Source organism: Rana temporaria, chromosome 5 (genome assembly GCF_905171775.1).
Source record: "Rana temporaria chromosome 5, aRanTem1.1, whole genome shotgun sequence".
NCBI lineage: Eukaryota > Metazoa > Chordata > Amphibia > Anura > Ranidae > Rana > Rana temporaria.
This window is the reverse complement of record NC_053493.1, coordinates 317770368-317785485: the sequence shown is the minus strand read 5'-3', so window position 1 is coordinate 317785485 and position 15118 is coordinate 317770368. Positions and strand designations below refer to the sequence as shown.

Genomic DNA, 15118 nt, shown 5'->3' with positions numbered 1-15118 from the left:
CAACAGAATGAGAAGGCTGTAGAGCAGACTGATGCCGCGTACACACGTTTTCATCGGACCAAATCGTGTGTGGGCCCCATCAGTTATTTATCTATAGGTTAATAAAAAGCAATCTTGTTTTAAATTTAACGATGGATACCTAACTGAATGGATACCTAACCTAACCTAAAAAAAACAATCGTTTGTAGGCACGTCCATCGGTTAAAAATCCACGCATGCTCAGAATCAAGTCGACGCATGCTTGGAAGCATTGAACTTCGTTTTTTTCAGCACGTCGTCGTGTTTTACGTCACCGTGTTCTGACACGATCGTTTTTTTAACCGATGGTGTGTAGGCGCGACGGACCATCAGTCAGGTTCATCGGTTAACCGATGAAAACGGTCCATCAGACCATTCTCATCGGATGGCCCGATCGTGTGTACAGGGCTTGAGTGACTACAGAAATCACTTTTTAACTCACACTGGCATTGCTGGCTAGGAAATGGAAATCAGTTTTTGAGACTTTCATTTGATTTAGCTTTATAACACTTATGGTGTCAGACATCTCCCTGAGTCTAGACACTAGAGAAAATTATTCAACATGGCTGTGCCCATAGTGACTGTATCTGTACAATGGAATATTACTGCAGTTGCCGAGAGACTTGGCAAAAAATACTTTGTGTAATTAGTATTCCTTCATGTCCAAGCACTCTCTTGTAAAAGCCAGATTGTCTTTTACCAAGGTAGGACTACACTGATGTCATTGCTTAGCAACCTGATCTTCACATTGCTTTTGCAGAATTATAAAGTGACAAAAGCTTTAAAACATAATGCTTGATCTTTAAGAGAAGTGATAATTGCAAAGGAAGGCATTCATTTTTTCAGCAAACAAGAAACATCTTTACAAAGCACAGTGTGGAATAGAACACAATGAACTACATATACTAGTATGTAAGGAGAGTGACTAAATAATTGCAGAGGAAGACATTCATTTCTGCAGCAAACAAGAAACGTCTTTACAATGTGCAGTGTGGAACAGAACACAATAAACTGCATGTACTGGTATGTAAGGAGAATGACTTTCTTGAAGCTGAGTGTTATGACAGCTAGCCCCTCACTCACCTTATCTGTACAAATACTTAATATACCAAAAGAAAATCCTGGTTCTACATAATGTATTCATTCAATTTATGAGTTTTTTTCCTACTTCTATTCTGAGTTATTACAGAACCATTTATCAGTGGTTTTGAACTGTTTTACCTGTCAAATATTTGTGACTGGCAGACATATGCATGTTAGCTGAGCTGTAAAAGATGTTGAAACAAAGTGCACCTCTATTTATTTATTTATTTATTATTATTTATTAAAATCCTTTTTTAAAGCGCAGTCTTTACCCTAAGGCCTTGATGCGCTCAGACCAAAGATAGAAGTGTCATATGTATGTGAGTATGTCAGGCCTTGTACACACGACCGAACATTTCCGCTGAAACTGGTCCGTCGGACCAATTTCCGCGGACATGTCCGACCGTGTGTAGGGCCGACCGGACAGTTTTCCGGCCTAGCGGACAGGTTTCCAGTGGAAAAATGTTTCTTAGCATGCTAAGAAACATGTCCGCTGGAAGCCTGTCCATCCAACATGTCCGATGGTCAGTACGACTCATCGGACATGTCCGCTGGCCCGAGAACCTGCGCATGGCGTCGAAGTGATTCGAAGCATGCGTGGAAGCATTGAACTTCCGGGTTCACGCACGTCGCCACGTCATCGTCGCCGCCATGTCACCGCGTCGTCACCGCGTATTCTGTCCGTGGGGATTTTGGTTTGATGGTGTGTACAACCATCAGACCAAAATCTGCTAGAAGACATGTCCGATAAAAACGGTCCGCGGACCGTTTTCATCGGACATGTCCGCTCGTCTGTATGAGGCCTCAGAAGACAGTACTACACATTTGTGTGACAGAAAAGCTAAGTAACTGAATTCAAGTTTATGATTATAGCTAATTACTTTGAAATTTTAGGGGACATTTTCCTGTTACAGCAAGTAATTTGAAATCATGAGAAGCATGCCCTATCTACAATTATGTTTTTAGTCTGTTTTTTATTTTATTTTATTGGTACTAAGTATTGTATATAAGTTGGGCAGTCACCCATGCATTTAGGCAACTGCCTTGAGACACCTAGTTATTTACTAACTTTCTGAAAATGATAAATAAATGTATCATTTTTTTTTTGGTTTGGTGTGGCATGTTTTTTTTCTAATATTTTTATGATGTTCTGACAATAAAATAAATTTAATAAAAATAATAAAAATTGGATTGACCTAACCTAGTGTAAAAAAAACCTAGGGTAACAAAGGTGATGAATGAAGTGATTTAGGTGCATACAAGTATATGCATTAGTCTCTAAATCATTGAACATGTCCTTACAGAAAAAATATATTCCTAGACTCAGGCCGCAAACTCTTTCCAAATCAAGGTTAGGTCCTGTTCTTCTAGGGCTAAGCTCACCTCCTGTTATTCCGCTAATACTTTCCAGAGCTTGACATGTACAGTCATTTTATAACCACCCTACATATATTTAAAGTTCTCTATAAAGTAGTGCAGTATTATTAATAGTAACCTGGTATGCAACAAACATAAAAAAAATTCAAGATCATCAGCGGAGGGTATCATGACCCCCCTAGCATAAAATAATGGAAATTATATATCATGTACATAAAAGAGAAACTCTTCAAAAAATTAAAAGGATGGAATAATTTTATTGGTACTGGAAATGCTACTTTCTGACATATCCAATCTCCTTTATCTTTTGTAAATATATTTATATTAAACCTTCAAAACTCTGTCTCTAATACAGTACCATTTTAACAAGACTCTGTACTATTTGCTAGACTAATTGTACGTGTTCTTACGTTAACTATGAACATTCCAAATGTATTTATTTGCTAGTTAGTTAAATTGCATGTGCTTTCCCACAAATCACACTGTACAGTTCATGAATTTTCCCTTTTATCCTTAAACATCTATTTCTTACAATTTCTCCATCATATCATTATATGCTTCTAGATTGTAAGCTCTAACGAGCAGGGCCCTCTGATCCTTCCTGTATTGAATTGTATTGTAACTATAATGTCTTCCCTGATGTTGTAAAGCGCTGTGTAAACTGTTGGCGCTATATAAATCCTGTATAATAATAATAATAATAATAATAATAATATGATAAATGGGAGCCCTTATTCTTACAATTTGCCTTTTTTCCAAATCACATGTAATTATGTTTTTGGTTGTCATAAATTAAAGTTCTAAACTGTGGAGCAAAAAGTAAAATTGGCATTAGTAATATGCAAAAATGTAACTAAGGGCAGCAATATATACCAACTGTAAGATTGAGGTGATCAGACTCCAGCGGTAGATGTGTTTTTTAGTGAGTACGCCAGTCCAGAACTGAATTTTTTAGCCCCTGGTAGCCCACTTTTATTTAAAAGCACAAAAAGTTCACAAATACATCAGTAGCCCTCACAGGGGGGTTACACACAGGGCCGTCTTTACCATAGGGCAAACAGGGGCAGCTGCCCAGGGCCCTGTCACTGTTGGGGGCCCAAAGCAGAGCCGCCTGTTAAGCCCCTGTGCTGCCCACAAATCAGGCTGAAAATCATCAGCGGCACGCAGCCAGTGCCAGTACTGCTTCCCTTCCCAGTGTTTTAAAATGTACAGCACCCCTGGCTTCCCTTTAGACGTGCACTTCTCCCTTCCTGCCACTGGGTGCTGCCTGTATATAAAAGTGAATTAGAATGTGATTTTATAACATCCCCAGTTTGCTCTTCCCGAGGCTGACTTCTTCATGTCCTGCTCCTCAAGGTATGTCACTGTTTGCTAATCTATATTGTAAATAGAAGTTTTCTGTAGAGTGTGCCCAAAGTCTTTATAATATTTGATGATTCACTGCAGGTCTGGTCAGTGTTTTAAAAAGTTCCTCTATTTTACACATGGCATGGCATGGGGTCACAGCACCGTCTGTCTATTCTGCTTTAGCACCATGAGACCCCATGCCATGTGTAAAATAGAGGAACTCTTTAAATCACAGACCAGACCTGCAGTCCAGGCTGAGTAAGGCCTCAGAGCACATGGCATTACTGTCTGTATTTAACTGCTTAATGGGCTTATTTTGGGCCTGGCTGGTTCACATGTATGTGTTTTGGCAGCCCACATTTGCACAGGCACAGCAGCCCATTCATTTGAATGGGCCGCCATGCCTTTTTCCTGCAAAGAAAAGCGCATGCCTCATGTAATAGGCTGCGCACACGGAACACCTATGCCCATCAAGCACTGAAATACAGCACTGTCTGTCCATTCTGCTGTCTGCTGTGACTTATCTGCAGTTCCCGTACTGTCAAACTTGCTGCATGTTTAGGTCACGCTTTTAAAAACACAGTGCGTTTGTGTGTGCAAGTACTGCAGGTAAGTAGCATGGTGCAAAAGCAGAATGGATTTCAAGGCAACTGTATTTTTAAAATGCTGAATGCACCTTTTTTCTGCAGGAAACAAAGGCATGGCAGCCCATTAAAATCAATGGGCTGCTGTGCCTGCACAAATGAGGGCCGCCAAAACACATACATGTGAACCAGCCAGGTCCATAATAAGCTGGAGGGGGGCCCAAAAAAAATGTTTGCCCAGGGCCCAAACCATATTAAAGACGGCCCTGGTTCCACCATTACTGTATCTTGCATACTCAACACTTTAGCCTCATGGCTTTCATTCTTGCCACCCGGCTGTTTCAGGCCTTTAGCCTAAGCCATAGGTCTGCTCCTCAGAACAACAGAGTTTCCTAGAGTTAAGCTCTCTGTTAGCTTACTCCTACTCAATCACCAATGACATCTGCCTCCTGCAGACATGCAGCCTCTGACTCCTCTCAGAGGCATGGGAGTCCACCTGACTCCCAGCACAGACTTCCTGTTTGTTGGGTGGGGCCCTGAGCCATAGTCAGGTCAGAACCAAACACACAGCTGTGCAATAAGTGTGTCCTTCTCTCAAAAATCTGGCATAAGCCAGCAATCTTTAAGATAGCACAGGGTCCCACCACCACACAACCAATCAGAATTCAGCTTACTGAATCCAAATCAGTACATTATAGGTACCTGATTAATTTCCATGTGCACTACACTTGGTACTTAGTGTGCCCTAAACTTGGTACCTTGCAATATTTTATTAAATAAGTCAACCTATGTCAAGTATATTAAAACCACAGTATGCTTAACATCAATAAAGTAATATTATCTGTTAATAATGTCTGTTTCTGTTGAATTTCTACACATACCTGTTGATTCACAGGGAAGTTTCTGTTAATTTTCTTTATCTGTGGAGACAAGTTATAAACATTAGAATTATCTTAAAAAAATATAACATTAATACTCATTGTAAAGTATATTATAAGGCCAAACTGTCCTTAAAGGGTCACTAAAGGATTTTTTTTATTTTTTTAGCTAAATAGCTTCCTTTACCTTACAGCAGTCCTGGTTTCATGTCCTCATTGTTCGTTTTTGCTTTGATGTTGCTGTAATTCCTCTCTGTTCTGGACACTTCCTGGTTGTCTGTTTCCTGATCACCACAGTACTGGGAGATTTCTCACTGTGGTGACTAATCAAGGTGGTGTGATTAAAACCCCTCAGCACCAATCCAGTTTCGTTTTGCAAAACCTTCACTGCCATCTATTGGCTCTCTGGCTCTATACATCAGAGAACCAGGAAACAACAGCAAAAACTAAACTTCAGGCACATTATATGATTGGTTTTTATCTATTTTTAATTATTTTTAAAAGGAATCAGTTAACTATAATGTCTCTATACCCTGTAAATTTCAGCAAAAAAAATGTTTTCCTTTAGTGACCCTTTAACCAGGGGCACAACCTCATGACTACTAAATCAGTTGTTAAGAAATGAAACAGACCTAGTTAGTATATTGGCTCCTCAATAATCTCAAATGACGGTAATTTTCTTCACTACAACCCCTAATTGGTTATACTACATGTATACAGACAGCACATAAGTGGCAGGTGGGCTCCCAAGAATATAGAACAGCTCAGAAGTCTGATAGCTCAATTATCTGCTCCTACAGCACTGCCATAAACATTCTCAGTAATCCGCATATAATGAAATGTACATGCAAAAAAGAAAATATAATATATGATCTTTTATTTTTGAGATGAGTTAATAGGTTACTATAATTTGTCGTTTCAGACGATTTTCACTATTTTATACTAAATTTATTACAGGGAGCATCTAGTATTTATCTATATATCTACAGACTGCCAGCATACATCAAAAAGCTCTTGGCTTTGCCAATTTATTCATCATATCAGTCTTGGTCTATAAGTTCTTGTTTACACAGAGGTTCTGAGTGCACTTGTGAGTCCTGTTTATCAAAAGCTGTGCATGTAATCCTGTGAAGTAAGTGCTGGAAGTGTATGTGTACAATTAACTGTAATTGGAAGCATTAGGATGGCATTTTCTTGTGTACAGCATTCTTATCAATGTTCATATATAAATACAGTCATCAGCAGGGCCCCTACCACTACTTTTCATTTTCTGTAGGGATAGGCTCGAACATCAGCTGTTCATTTGTTCATAGAACAAACAAAAATATGGGGCGATTGCGGCAAGTTTGAGAGATTGCAGTGCATTGACTGCTGCTGATTGGCCAAAGCATGCACCTGACCTGCATGCTTTGGCCATTCACAGTGCAATGTGCTGTGAGAGCCATGATTGGTCAAAAGCAGGGTGCCTTTGGCCAATCATGGCTCAGGGGCTAAGTCCACACCCCACTCTATATAAGGCTGCTGCTTACACAGCGGCCATATATAGTGAATTAATAGAAATTGGGCAGGTAGTGTAGTGTGCAGCCAGTCAATGTAGTATATATAATACAGTTCAGAGTATATAGTGAAGTCAGTGTAGTATATATAATACAATTCAGAGTGTATAGTGCAGTCCTTGTAGCATATAGAAAACAGTTAAAAGTATATAGTGCAGTCCATGTAGTAAATATAATACAGTTCAGTGTATATAGTGCAGTCCGTGTAGTATATATAATACAGTTCAGAATATATAGTTCAGTCCATGTAGTATACATTAAACATTTAAGAGTATATAGTGCAGTCAGTGTAGTATATATAATACAATTCAGAGTATATAGTGCAGTAAGTGTAGTATATATAATACAGTGGAGAGCATATAGTATAGTCAGTGTAGTATATATATAATACAGTTCAGGGTATATAGTGCAGTCTGTGTAGTATATATAATACAGTATATAGTACAGTTTTTATTTTTTTATTTTTTTTTTGTCCCGTAGACTTTAATAGGTTTTGCATGTTCTCTAGAACTGTTTGCCAGTTCGAGGTGTTCTGGTGTGAACCGAAGGTGACGCTAATTTTCAGTGAAGAAAGGTCAAGTAATTTCCTGTTTTTTTTTTCACCCATTTTAAACATGTAAACACATCCTGTCTAAGTGCATGTTACATAGTTGATAAGGTACATAGTTGATAAGGTTGAAAAAAAGGAATCAAACCATCCAGTTCAACCTTTGCGAGTGTATGAATGTGTATGTATTTATGCCTCTATCATTCCCCATATTTCTGTATATTGCATTCATTAAGATGCCCATTCTAAGTGTTTTTAGAAATTATCGACATTTGCTTCTGATGCCACTGCCAAGTAAAGAACCCCTATGCAGCTAAAGGTTAAACCACTTCTCATCCAACTTCACTGAGTGGCCATGTGTCTTCTTAAGTGACCTCAGATTGAATAGTTGTTTTCCCCTATGCTAGAGTCACCTTTTAGGCCTTGTACACACGAGAGGATTTCTGCTGGAAACGGTCACACCATCAGATCAAAATCCCCGCAGAATACATCCGCGGTGACGTGGCCGCGCCGGACGCTGCGACGATGACGCGGCGACGTGCGCGACCCTGGAAGGTAAATACTTCCATGCATGCGTCAAATCATTACGACGCATGCGAGGGATGGGATCAGACGGACTTATCCGGTGAGTCTGTACAGACGACCGGATAAGTCCGCTGGACAGGTTTCAAGCGGATAGATTTCTTAGCATGCTAAGACATTTTTATCCGCTTGAAAACCGTCGGCTGGACAAATGTCCGCCTGAAAATGTCCTCTAGGCCGTACACACGACCGGATCTATCTGCTGGAACTGATCCGCGGATCAATCCCAGCGGATAGATCCGGTCGTGTGTACGGGGCCTTAGGCCCCATACACACCATAGAATCTATCCGCAGATAAATCCCATCAAATGGGTTTCTGCGGATAGATCCTATGGTGTGTACACGCCAACGGATATTTATCCGCAGATAAATCTCCCCTGGAATGGATTTCCAGCAGATGGATATTTGCTGACATGCACAACAAATCTTCCACTCGTCTGTACAGACTTACCGGATCCATCCGTCTAAAGGGATTCCCCGCACGCGCCGTAATGATTTGACGCATGCGTGGAATTCCTTATATGACAGCGTCGCGCCCGTCGCCGCGTCATAATAGCGGCGACGGCGCGACACGTCATCGGCAGAGGATTTCAGCGCGGATTTCAATGCGATGGTGTGTACACGCCATCGCATAGAAATCCTCTGAAATCTTAGAGAGGATTTATCCGCGGATACGGTCCGCTGGACCGTATCTGCGGATAAATCCTCTCGTGTGTATGGGGCCTTAGAGATATTTGAATATTGCAATAATATCTCCTCTTAAAGTGGTTGTAAACGCAAATTGCTAAAATTGAACTAGCCTCAATGTATTTGTTCATTAAGCAGTGCAGTGTGGCTTGTTTTTTGTTTAGTTTTTTTCAATTTTTAGTACCTTTTTTTTCTTTGTGGTCATTTGTCGTCACCTCCTCTCTGCTCTGTATCTAGATCTAAGGCCCCATACTCACGAGCAAACATGTCTGCTGAAACTGGCCCGCAGGCCAGTTTCAGCAGACATGTTTGGTCGTGTGTGGGCGCGAGCGGGCCGAATTCCAGCAAACATTTGCCCGCCGGGCCTTTTCCCAGCAGACAAATATTCCTGGACTTGTTTTAAAACAGTCCGCTGGAATTCAGCCCGCTCGGACATGTACGGTCGTCAGTACAGACCTACCGTACATGTCCAGGCGCCCGCCGTCCCTCGCATGCGTCGAATGACTTCGACGCATGCGTGGAAGCATTTTAAAGGCGGGCCGCGCACGTCGCCGCGTCATTGTCGCGGCGACACCGCGTCATCGACGCGGCGACACCGCGGACACGCCCCGCGTATTGTTTACGCGCGGACTTCTGTACGATGGTGTGTACAACCATCGTACAGAAGCCCTCTGGCAGACATGTATGGTGAAAACGGTCCGACGGACCGCTTTCACCATACATGTTTGTCCGTGTGTACCCGGCCTCAGAGAGCCAAGTGGGAGGGGCCGAGATTCCGCTCAGTCAGTGAATGAAGGCTGGAGGAGAAGGAAGGGCCGGTGAGCTTGTGTTCTCACTACACACTATGGAGCTGACAGGGAGCGAGGAGGGGGAGGAGGGGGGAGCTGTAGAGATACACAGACACACAGGACAGAAGCTAGATGATGGAGGCACGTATACTAACCACAATCTCATGACTCAGCAGCTATGATAAACATGGTCTGCTTACAGGGGGGACATCAGGACCAGGCAGGATCAACCAGGTACTGTAGGAGATACAAAGGGGCAATTGACTAGGAAAACACACTATGCTATTGCTCGTCACTTAAAGGGACAGGAGCATGTTTTTTGGGGGGGGGCTAACAATCACTTTAAACATCTCTTCTCAAAGGAGAATAATTAAAGGATAAGTTCAGCTTTCATAAGATGTTACATGTTACACCCGTGTATAGCCCCCTTTGTGACAGCTGTCCAAAAGTCACTGTCACAATTTAAAAAAAATGTGACTGCCCCCTTTGTGACATCTTGTATTTCTCAATGAACTACCAGAGCAAAGATGAGCGCTCTAGGTAGCTCATTGATGCTTCCTGTCATTCAGTAACTGCCTGCCCATACAAGGTAGGGGCAGACAGCTACCCAGTCTGCAAGAGCCTGACAAAGCACCTGTGATCTGCTGATCGCTGCTGTAATGCTTTACAGGTTTCTAATAAATATGGGTTTTCCCCCCAGATGCATGGCGGGGGACCCGATTTGTGTGAAAACACAAATCCCTGTGCTGTCAGAGGAGATGAGACATGTCATTTGTTCCTAAGTAAGTAGGAACAGCGAAATGTCTCCTTTCCTACTCAGTCCTATCCCCATACAGTTAGAACACAGTAAAGGAACACACAGTTAATCCCTTGATCGCCCCCTAGTGTTAACCCCTTTACTACCAGTGACAGTTACACAGTAATCAGTGCATATTTATAGCACTGAACACTGTATAAATGTCAATGGTCCCAAAAATTTGCCAAAAGTGTCCAATATGTCCATCATAATGTTGCAGTACTGCTAAAAATTGCAGATTGCTGCCATTATTTGTAAAATAATAAAATGCCATAAAAATGCCATAAATCTTTCCCATAGTTTGTAGACGCTATAACATCAGAGTTCCCCTTTACATCAGGTTCCACAGAATTTCTGATCAGGGAGAGGGAAGGAGTCAAAGACAGTGATCAGGGAGAGGGAAGGAGCAAAGGGCATTTGTAAAAGACACCAAGCTATGATGTCACCATGCACCTGCCTCTTCCCCCCCTTCAAGCCTGTCCAATCCATGGCCATATTTTTTTAGGGTGGCCGCTGTCTGTAATAGACATTTACAGACAGCTTGTAAAATGCCTGAAAAATTAACAAAATGTCCATAAATTTACAGACAGTTAGCAACACTGAGTGCTGCTCTGTAAATGGGAAGTCTGATGTAATGGGGAACGCTGCAGACCCTGATGTAAGGGGGGCTGTGATGACTACATCAGAGTTACCCTTTACACCAGATTCCACAGCATTCCCCCCTACATCATGGTCCGCAGTGTTCCTCTTTACATCAGGGTCTTTAGAGTTCCCTCTTGCACTGTAAGGGGGAAATCTATGGAATCTTGTGTAAGGGATGTGGGGGAGCTCTGGTAACCAGAGACCCCCTTACATCAGAGATACTCTTTACAACAATGATGGTCTGCAGTGTTACCTTTTACATCAGGGTCCACATAGTTCTTCCTTATACTGTCAGGGGAAACCCTGTGGACTCTGATGCAAAAAGGGGACTCTGATGTAAGGTAAAACGTTGTGGACTCTTTGGGGAACTTTGGATCTGATGTAAGGGGGGATCCTGTAGACTCTGATGTAAGGAAGAACTATGTAGACTTGTGTGTGTGTGTGTGTGTGTGTGTGTGTTTGGGGGGGGGGGGGTTCTCTGGTGACCAGATACTGCCTTACATCAGAGTTTCCCTTTACACCAGATTCTACAGCATTTCCCCTTACATCAGACTCCACAGATTTCTCCTTTACATCATAGTCCACAGTGTTTATTTTTACATCAGGGTCCGCAGAGTTCCCCCTTGCACTGTAAAGGGGAATTCTGCAGATTCTAATGTAAGGGGGAACTCTGTGTTGGGTTATATTAACCTGTCCTTCATGTAAATGGAGAAATATGTATTTTGCCCTTTGTTTTATCATAAACACACTAGCTATGTGTTTCTAGCTTAAATATTGATATGTGCATTATTTTGCACTAAAAACTGTAATTTTATTGTGTGAACGTTTTTGATATGTCAGTAAATAATTTGACTCAGTATTAGTACAAACAAGAAACCAAATACATTCCCAGTATTCTGTTTAGGGTTTTGGACAAATTTGTACAAATCTTTCTCCACTGTGTACAATTATTCCAACCCTGTGAAACGAGAGTGTACAAAATCCTAATATGTTTGAAATTCGTTTTCTTATTTTTAAACATCTCTCCATTGTGTTTTTACACAGTGGTGTTATTACACATTGAATTATCTTGCCCGTTATTTGCTTTCAGACTTGCCTACTCATTTTGTAGATCAGTATCTGTGTCTACTATAAAACCTTCACATTTTTACTTCTAGGACTATGAAGCAAAGATGATCTTGATAAAGTGTGTCTTAAAATATGAATTGTTGAAATAAAAGGTTATCAGTAAAACCTATGTTACTCATACTTCCACACTGCTGTATGTTCAGCAAATCATTTCTGTAATATATTTATCTTTCCTTGGCTTACTGTAGCTTCTACATCCTAGAATAATTCTAGGAAACTTGCTCACTAAGGACATCATAGGGTTTTTATACTATGCACTGCTGTGCTCTACAAAATTGCTTTGTTTTCAATAAAATCTATGGTCCGCATACTTTCACCTTGGTACATTCAGCAAATCCTTTCTGACATATTTTACATTCAGCTTGACTCAGTGAAGCTTTTAAATTATGGAATTTAGGAAAATCTACTATTGACTATGTATTTATGTATTCAGAGAAAAGGTTCATTTTCAGTACTAATTCACGATTTGTCCTCTTTCTTGTAGCCTGTAAATCAAAAACTTAATGAGATGTACTATGTGTTTAAAGATGAGTTCAAAACATTGTGGTGTCTTTTCGATGTTCCTTCTGTTTTGGTGTTGAGTTAGCAAACTGTTACCAGCCATCACTAAAGGGCACAATTACAGTAAAGCAGACAGTATTTGGTCCAGTACCGAACCAATGTCTCTATTGGCATCAGGAAGCAGCTCTCCTTCCACCACAGCAGAATTTAAACAGAAAACAGCAAGGCTGCAGGACATGATGTGAAACTAGGCATTGGCTTAAAGTGGTTCTATGCAAAAATCTGGGTGTGGCTCCCCGCCCCCCAATACCTTCTTGAGCCCCATCCCCATCTCGATTCAGCGATGTGCATGAGCGCAGCAGCTCTCTTGAGTCTCATTGGCTCACACAGCAGCATGAGCCACTGGTTTGGCTGGCTTCTGTTGAAGGTGTGTGGCCAGAAAAGGTCTGCTGACTGGCTACTGATCAGCGTTCTCAGCCAATGGCTGAGAGCGCTGACTGGAGTGTTCTGGTGAGGGGAGCCACCCCCCCCTGTCAGAAAACAATAAAACAGTAGGGGAAATCACTGTACAAACATTGTATTGTAAGTACAGCGGCTCTGACCTTTGCTGTCAGTTTTTTTTGTTCAGCCCTCTGGATTGAATAAAAAAAAAAATAGCAGTGTGTACTAGGCATAAGACACAGGACAATAATGAATAGCAAATAAATGAATGGCTTAAATTAAAAAAAAACATGCATTCTGGAATGACCAAGTCAGTCCAGACTTCAATCCTTAATAAATGTGGCATGGAATCAAAAAAGCTTTTTAAACAAATCTGTTTAGGGATTACAAAAAACATTTAGTGGAGAAAATGGCTGGTAAAGGAGATTTTCCTGGTTTTAGGGTGCTTTTAGGCTGGGTTCAAACTATTGCGAATTAGATGCAGGTTCCTTGCATCCAATTCACAATAGCAGGAGATTTTGACCGGCTCTCTATGGAGCCGGTTTACATATCTCCGGTGCGGCTCCGGTGCAAATTTGCACAGGAGCCCTATGCATCTTTTGATCTGAATTCAGCAAAAAAATCTGGCTTAAATCAGACCTGAAATGGTGAACGGGGATGCACCGGATCACTGCTGTGAGCCGCATGCGAAGAAAGTGTGAACCCAGCCTTAGGGTCCACATATTGTTACATTCTGTAAAAATGTATTCGATTTTGATAGCAACCTGTTGCGCAGGCACCGTATAGCGCCGACTCGATGTTCGGCTTCTTATGCGAAGGGGGGGTAGTTTTTGTCATCACATCAATCACTAACTGCTGCATAGGAACGCCCACTCCTGCGGGATTCACTACCCGGAAGCCGGCTAAGAAAATAGCTATACGAGGTATGTACAGCAAAAAAAAAAAAAAAAGATCTGCATACTGTCAATGTCGGTAGTGAGCTGAATGTAATGATTTTTTTTTTAGATTGAACCCCCGCTTTAAGCAATAACAATTAATATACCGTAAAATATAATTATTTTCATCAATAGGAGCTGAAAATAAGGATCAATTGTGTGAAAATAATTATTCCTAGTGTATGCATTATAACTTAGTGAATGAAGCCTTGTAATGAAGATCAGATCTCAGTCTCAGTTCAGGAGTCATTTATGCAGACATCCAGATAATTGCAGAGATCACAAACCTTTTCTTGCAAATGCATAAAGGTTTGTGACCAACACAGCAATGTAACCTTTATGCAGGCTTTCAAATGACTCCTATAAAAAAAAGTTGAAAACATTTTAACTTGAAGAACAGCTCTGTTTTTGACATTGATCATCTATTAGTTTAATGCTGCATACATTTGTGCACAACATTGATCCATTACAATGGAAAATGTTTCGCTAATAGCAATGATTTATTTCAATACTCATTAGTATTCTGCATTTAGAGTTCTTGGTCCATCAAAACTAAATAACAGATCTATATAACAATGCCCCTGTATCTTGATATGAGGAATACAAATGAAAACCCCAGGCAGAAGCTCACTTTTCATGAATGTTTTATAAATGACTTAGTTATAGTATTATATTCATTGCTTACACAGATGCCCTTAGCTTCCCTTATTTGAAGATAAGACAAGGTTGTATCTCAAAGGCATTAGAACTAAAGAAATACAGGCAAAAGGCTTTTTAAATTAGTCAAAAGACATTTCTTACTTACATTGTGCTTTGTGAGATTTGAAATATTAGTTGATATAGATTGTAGCCACTCAATGCACTCATCAGCAGATAAACATTGAATTATTCCACTGCAAACACCATCTACCGCAGTGATCTGAAATGCATTCTGCCTGTAAATACAGAAATGATTTAAGCACATCAACTGAGACTAGAAAACAGTTACAATAACACAAACAAATACCCAAACAATGGAAAAAAGATCATAGTTACAACACCATGCATATTTAGAATAAAAAAAATACAAAAATCATTATTCTTCCGTATTCATTCCATTTATAAAGTTGTAGCGGTACCCTTGTAGGGGCTGCTGAAATCCATGGCCCACCTGTCACCCTGCCCAGCTCGGCATCCACTTCCCATTCACCTTGCAAACAATGAACAGTACAGATGTTTGTTTTGTTTT

At 40.8% G+C, this 15118-nt stretch overlaps 1 protein-coding gene across 2 annotated transcripts in view; it reads right to left on the bottom strand.

Annotated features, from left to right (window-relative positions):
• The window catches only part of SNTG1 (syntrophin gamma 1), a 795295-nt gene that overhangs the window by 50746 nt on the left and 729431 nt on the right, over positions 1–15118 (bottom strand). For both annotated transcript variants that reach the window (XM_040354181.1, XM_040354180.1), the window contains 2 exons: positions 14696–14825; positions 5291–5329 (listed from right to left, as the gene is read on the bottom strand). In XM_040354181.1, coding sequence (XP_040210115.1) covers positions 5291–5329; positions 14696–14825 — 169 coding nt within the window. The remainder of the gene's footprint in view (positions 1–5290; positions 5330–14695; positions 14826–15118) is intronic.